Source organism: Leuresthes tenuis, unplaced genomic scaffold (assembly GCF_036924035.1).
Source record: "Leuresthes tenuis unplaced genomic scaffold, fLeuTen1.0.hap1 SCAF_19, whole genome shotgun sequence".
NCBI classification, from domain to species: domain Eukaryota; kingdom Metazoa; phylum Chordata; class Actinopteri; order Atheriniformes; family Atherinopsidae; genus Leuresthes; species Leuresthes tenuis.
Genome location: NW_027325373.1, coordinates 31,125,733 through 31,133,220, shown reverse-complemented (window position 1 = coordinate 31,133,220; position 7,488 = coordinate 31,125,733). Strand labels below are relative to the sequence as shown.

Here is a 7,488-nt window from a genome sequence, read left to right as displayed (position 1 = left end):
TTAACTGGAGACAAGCTCAAGGTCGACATTTCCTACACAACAGTACGTAAAATATATAACAACACAGTAAATACATATTGTAAAGGACAAACTAATGAATTATAAACAGAACAATATATTAAATAAATAAATGCTCTATGTATATTCTTATTTTAAGTTCTAATGATTAGTTAACTTGAAGTTTACTAATTTTGAACATATTTTACAACTAAAATATATATGAAATTGATACATTTTAGTTGTAATTAAATTGTAGAAAAGCAGAATTTGAAGTGTATTTATTGTACAGTAAATGTACTAATTTACATGTTTGATCAGTAAAATAAAGTTTACTTACTTACTTTTAAAAGTTGAATTATTTAATTGCCACTAGTTTTAACCCTCTGAGGTCTATGATCATGCCGGCTTGATCAGATCGCATGACATCATTATGGCGCCGTAGAAAACAAACTACAATTAATTTTGATATTACAAACTAGAAAAAAAAAGATACCAAGCATGGGTATGATAAACATTTTTTTGTGGTATATAAAGGAAAATAAAAAGTATTCAAAAACAACCAAAATGGGCTCAGACCCCAGAGGGTTAAGGCACCCGGGGGAAAAATAAAGATGAGAGGAAACACTTTTCACACACTTGATGTGTGTGAGTGGGGCTTCGCAGAGGAGGTGGAGCCAACTTAAGGAGTGAAGTACTTTTGAAATAAAAAAAATCAGAATTACTCATAATGACAAAAGTCATTTAAGGAGTAATTCTCTCCTTTTGAAAATGTCAGCATATTTGTGGAAATGTTGAAGCTGCACAGACTCAGCAGTTGACTTTGAAGTGGGTGATACGGCACACAGCATCTCTCTCACACATCTCCACTGGCCTTTCTTCCTCACTGGAGGTGCTAATGAACCAGCTGCGGTACTTCAGTGACTCAAAGGTGATCAGCGATATCCCTGTGACTGTCTTTATGAAGAAGAAGCGATCTTTTTCTTCATCCTCTTCAATCTTCTCCTTGGAGATTTTCTGACACAAACAGGAAGGAGACATTTTTGTCCTTTATTCGTGCAAGTCTGGAGGCACAGTTCTGTCATTGTTAATCCATATTGAAACTATTTAATGACATTTTGTTTTTAGGTGATTTCAGCTGTGTTGTGTTTACCTCCAGCTTCAGCACAACTTTGTCTTCTGGCTTTGAGCAGGAAATGTACAGGTCATTCATGATTGACAGGACAACTATTAAACCATCACTTGTGGTGGAAGACACGTACTTAGACATTTTGAAATTTGCTGAGGGGAGAAAAAATGGAATTGGACGTTATTCTTGTACGTACAGGACAATAGCAGTAGCCGTGCATACCTTAAAGGAAGTATACAGCTAAATGTCCTGCATTTACTTAGCAGCAGTAATAACTACTCCTTGATATTTAATTTGACAGTATTTCATTAGTTCTCAAATTTAAGTACGTAAGTAAATGTTTTTACCTTTGTGATGGCAGTTTCCTCCTTTCAAAGTGACTGCTTGCAATGTAAACTCATTTGAGTTCAGGATGACATCTTTCTTTGAGCGGTCACTCAATGTGAACTGCCTCACGTTATTAAGAGGCTGGAAGGTTAGCTCTCCCATGGTGGAGTTCCCGTCTGTCTTAACAATACATTCTGTGAAGAGGAGGAGATGTTAGCAGCTTTTGGAAGAGGAGGGGTTAAATAAACTTCTACGAAGGCTTAAAGGTGGCATATTATGTAAAAATCCTTTTTCCTGTTCCTGGGAGCATGTATTTGGGCATCTGAGGTCACCAGCAAGTGTAAAACTAAACTCAAAAATCCCACCTACTCTGCTAAACCCCGCCCACCCACTTCCACCCTGCTGGACGAATGAAACCAGCGCTTGGTGGAAATGTTCTGCTGTCAGCTGTACTCAGGAGCATGCGTCTTCCATCTACCAGCAGCCTCAGAGGATATAAGAGCCCAGTGAATAAACTATATTTGAGGGTAATGTTCCAGCAGAATTAGCTAAAGTATGTGCAGCAACCACTTTTCATCCCACTGTTTAACAACTTGGTCCAGTTCAACGCTGGACTGAAGAAACTGAGCCACAAAGAGGGATCAGTTCCAACTCTCAGAGCCTGAACTTCAGAGCAGGGAAATGGAAGTATCTGAGAAATAATTTCTCATGGTTTATTTATTGATTTATTTTTTCCTTTAGCAGTAGCTAACGCTAACAGCTTAGCTAATGAAGAGGACATACAGCAACTTCTTATTGCTGTTACTTTCTGAAAGAAGAACATTATTGTTCCCACATTACTTTGTTAACTGAAACTTTCTAGTTGAACGGTTACATTCTGTTACTCAGACAACCTGCAGCTGTGTGGATAAGGTGTGTCTCGTCTCTTCGCTCTCGTTGCTACATTGAAAGCCGTGTACTGTTCTCGGTGTGTTAGCATTACATTATCGGCATGTTTCTGATGAAGATGTAGGTCTCCAAGTACAATTGTTAATAATAAGGTTAATATATACTAAAGGTTTAAACGCAGTAATTAACGGTACACATGCATTACTACGAGTTACGCTGTGTACATCTCCGGCTTGGTCCATTACTGTTGATGAGAAAGCATTGTTTACTAACATCTGCTGCTAACTTACAGCTACACTGCTAAACTATTTCCCTCTGGGATCAATAGACTAACTATCTATATCTATCTATAGAGCTGGAGGGGTTTTGGTGTGACTGGAGGAGTAGATTCATTATGTAACGTACGTAAACACACCGTAGCTCTCCACAGCAGCATGACAGTGTGTCCTTAGCCAATATATAAACCTACAGAAACTAACCCTTCACTGACATCCTGTTGCAGCCTTGTTGGTTGAACCTTTCAGGTAGCTCCTTGACTCTGGTTCAAACTGATAAAATTTCACGGTTCTGTCAGAGACGATTACTTTCTGTCTGGAAACTCAATACATGCTGCTTTCTTTGAGCTGCTCGTTCGCTCAACCAGCTGAGCAGTGAGCACTCAACTTTCTAAGTCTCCACCCTGAAAACAGACCGTTTACAGAGAGGTCTCAAAACAGGGTTGAGATGGAGAGCCACTGTGCCTAAACCGACAGGTATTCTGACATAGCCTGTCTGATATATCGCAGTAAGACCTCAGAAAATAGTGAAAACCTGTTGAAAAGGGCACGTCAACCTTTAACATCCTTAAAGGTAACATCCTGGAGCTTTTACTTCAATAAAAGTTCATACAAACGTTATAGCCTCCGTTTTTAGCAGCTTTAACAGACAATTCTGCTGACATATCAAAAACCAACAGTCTGGGTCGACTCACCTTCCACCACCTGGTCCATGATCATGCTACAGAGCTCATAATCTTTGAGTTTGCCGCCACATTTGGAGAGGTTGATCATCCTGTTCACCACCAGCACCAAGTTTGCTACTTTCTTCATGGTCTTCCTGTCCTGGGAAACCACCAGGTCCAGATTCTCGTCAATCTTGATTGTTTCAAGCTGCATGTCCTGCACATCAGAGGAAACACAAACCAAAGGTATCGGTTTCTGGCCCAAGTCACGTAACTTCAACTCAACATTACAATGGCATTCACTCTATTTCAGCTTTCACACGATGTATAATCTCTATAATGTCATCGATGTTTGATGATTTATTTATTTATTGATAACTGAGGCTCCAAAAAAGGCAAAAATAGGCTTCCTTTTAATTGACCCTTTATATGAGAAGAGTAGGTCAAGTCATGGATTATCTTCCTTTCTTCCTTTTTTTAAGACAAACTTCCAGGACACAAGGGTTTTTACAATGCATATTGTCTAATTTTATTAGTAGTTATATATTAAAAGTTAAATAGAAATGACAAATCTTACCTTTATGTCACAGCAGATGGATTCCAACTCAGCTGAACTAAAATACAAAAACAGGATAACTATGAAATACACAACTTTAATATCCAAGTTTCAGTACTTAGCGGTTGTTATATTATCTGCCTTGCAGTGGATGTCATATGCACACCAGCATCTGACACAACGATGTCAAAACGGTTTAGTGTTTCAGTAGCATCTGATCTATGTGTTGGTGGTCTTTTTGGAAATTACATGCAAGCGGGGACAAAGATGAGTACGTGTGCCCTATGAGGGGGTTTCTTTTGTACTGGAAGCAGCAGTTTATGTAATGACCAGTAGAGGGCGACTCCTGTGTTACTGTTTTCTATGAAAGTGTATGTGGAAAGAAACTGACTCTGCATTTGATTCAACACCTCATTAAACCTTTATGATTCTTTTAATTTTAGTCGCATCTCATTTCGTAGCACATGAAGTTCATTTTGTAAGTTGTGGTCCCATTTGGAGTGGAATAGATGATAAATTAGTCTGTGGGTCTTTTTGTAGAGGAACTTTATATATTTTCGATCAGAAACAACTGGCAGAACCAATGAGGCCAATCACCTGAATGGGTAATGTGTCCTCTCAATATAATAATCACGCGTGAATTTATTAAATTTAACAGCGTACATGGTGAGGGAACTTCGTAGTTGTTGTTCACACCTTAAAAACAGTTACATATGTCAGCTTCAGTTTAAACAGCAGTTCAAATTTCATTTAACCCACTTTATTGACATCAGATTGTTGTCTTTTGCTGTCTTTAGCAGCTGAGGTCTTATTGATTTTTGTGAGGAAATTTGCACTATAGCACTGAAAAACGCATCCTACAAATATGTGTAAATTTTATGTTTAAATCTACGTTTTCCATTTGCTATTGCATGTTTATAATTTACTGGTAAACCACATTAGAAATACTAATTACACTGACCGGAGCTGCTTTTCTACCTCTAAGAGTGTTGTCATGACTGTGACTCTTATCAAACACCCAGATTTTAAATGGTCTGATAGTAATCTCAGTGTCTGCCAAATGGTTTTAGTGCATTTACAGATGGAGTGGCGATGTCTTTGTTTTGGACATAATGTGCACCTCTTTATACTGAAAACTTTTAGTCAAAAGATAAAAAAAAGTCAGTTGATGGAGGCTTCAGGTAGCTTGTAATGATGCTCGAGATTATTACTGAGGAGACTGAGATGGTGGGATGTAAATCAAGTTTGTTTTCTGCAGAAGTCGGTACTTTGAAGACTGTTACATGACTACTGCTACATAAATTTGAACATGCGTTTGTATATATATATTTTTTTTGTCTTTGACCTCAAGTCTATAGCAAAGTTTTTAAATTAAGTGAATACTCAGCTGTATATTTTCCAACAGCTGCTACTTATTTATCTGCATAAATGTACTTTGTTGAGTAGGAAAGGCAAACATGGAAGACTTATAATTACACTCTTTAAAAGTGCTTGTAACATCATCTGTATGGAGATTAACATGTATATTTAGTTTTCAGAAGTAAAATGTTGGTACAATGTGCTTTGAATGGGAAGTAAAACATGTTACCAGCTTCGATCTGTTCCCTTTTCAGAGATAATAAGTCAGGATGTTACTTTCTGGCCCCTTGTTCTATAGGGAACTGGACCGTTTAGGGTAACACACCACAACTTTGACATCAGAGACGTTAAAGCCCTCCAACATTATCTAAATCACTAATCTTTTAGCAGGAATGCTGAAACGGGTGACATATAAAATTTTACTCACCACTCCAGCGCTTGAGACCGATGAAAGTCGGACATCTTTCCGGTGGAAATCTTGACAAAATGTTAAGATTTGAGCCACGTAAAAGTTTTCTTTCACACCAATATCACTGAAGTGTCTCAAGTTGTCACTAGTGTCACTCGTGTTGAGCCACAGCTCAAATCAGAATTGAGAGACTGAGTAGTATCCTGTTATTTACAGCTACAGCCTGACTTCCTTTTTGAAGTTTGATGTACAGCGTCCCCCGCAATTGCATCATAAACCACATCAAATGGTGGCTTATGAGGTGGAAGAAGATATTCCAGGCCAGTCATTTCTGAACATTATAGGTCATAGAAGAGTTCCAAATTGTGCATGCTTATGAAACTGCTTGGGGAGGAGAGACAAAGCAGGTGTTTGGAAGGTCATACTTCTGATAATTGAGTTGTTTAGTAGTAAATTCAGCTTTCTTTTTGTTCCAGATGATTTGGTCTGGATTTTTAGCTCATTGATCTCAAAGATACTTTAGTTGTTGTTCCAGCCCAGATAATCTTTCCTTTTTATGGTTAGACCAATGTTGGATTGGTTATGGTGCTTGTTGTCCTCTTTCCTGTCCTCTCAACCCCCAGCTAGTCGAGACAGATGGCCGCCCTTCCTGGTTCTGATGGAGGTTTCTTCCTGTTAAAAGGGAGTTTTTTTCTTTCCACAGTCGCTTCGTTCACGCTCAGGACGGGGGATTGGATCAAAGAGAAGTTTCAGTGAAATCTGTTGGATTCTTTTGCTACTTTTTTTAAAATTGGCTCTGTATGAATTGGACTAATTTAGGATTGAATGAATTTTGTTGGATTGGATTATAAAACTTGAACTGGACCGTATATTTAAAGTGCCCTGAGGTGACATTTGCTGGTGACGCTTTATGAATAAAACTGAATTAAATTGGATTAGTTGTCCACTTGGACTGCCTTAAATGAATCTCATACGATTCCCAGATCAGAACCAGCGGTCTCATTATGTGTCTAGTAATCCTCTGTAGTAGATTTTATAAACGTACATGACGTTTCGTGCAGTAAAAGTGCATTAAGTGCTGTTCTCTCTCCGTTATTAAAGGTAGAAATGATTAAATCAACAAGTGCATGTGTCTGAGGGAACATTGGGTCTCATTCACCAACAGATTTCTTAAGTCCTAACTACGCAGATTGTAGCATTCACAGATGTTTTCTATACAGCACAGTGAAAATAGAGTAAAATAAATTAAACTAGAACCCTCTGTCCTCAGTATCTCCAGGTACAGAGACTGTTTTCCCCACTGATCACATCAGATTCTTATCAGTCACGCCTCCAAACATTCCATATGTTTCCATGAGGCAAGGAGCAGCTCAGGTTCTCAGTATTTAACAAATGCTACAGAAAAACTGGGAAATGCTCTTTGAGAATGTAATCCTGTTACTACATGACCAAAAACACATACCACATGCATTACACGTACAAAATACATGTGTATTTTATATATTAAAAAAATACATTGGTGTTTTTTTTTAGTCACAAATCCATTTCTCAAAATCCAGCGACATTTCTAGACGTAGACAGATCTTAAGATAGGTTTTCTTCATCTTATCCTCGACTAGTTAAACTCATGAATCAGAAGTAATGATCATACATTCCTAGTCTTGAAAATAAGCCCAAACTTTCCCCTGAAGGTTACCTGTGTTGAGATGTTTTCAGCCAGTTCCAGTATCTCTTCAGAGAAATACAAGAAGAATTTAATTTAAGTCTGCCTGGTACCACCTACCTAAACTCTTTACTGCCTTTTCCCTAATTATTGGAATTTTTTCTTCATCTATTATAAACTTTCGGTCACTTAATTTCCCTCTACTTATTGAGATACTTCT

General features: G+C 38.0%; 1 protein-coding gene across 1 annotated transcript; it reads right to left on the bottom strand.

The window, feature by feature from the left end:
* Positions 1 to 762: 762 nt before the first annotated feature.
* il1b (interleukin 1, beta) lies at positions 763 to 5,768 on the bottom strand. Its single transcript, XM_072372602.1, has 6 exons — positions 5,624 to 5,768; positions 3,859 to 3,895; positions 3,312 to 3,498; positions 1,474 to 1,647; positions 1,151 to 1,278; positions 763 to 1,014 (listed from the first exon to the last, which is right to left on the bottom strand). Exons 1-6 carry the CDS (start codon positions 5,656 to 5,658, stop codon positions 808 to 810), a joined length of 768 nt encoding a protein of 255 aa, XP_072228703.1. The 5' UTR covers positions 5,659 to 5,768; the 3' UTR covers positions 763 to 807.
* Between the last annotated feature and the right edge of the window lie 1,720 nt (positions 5,769 to 7,488).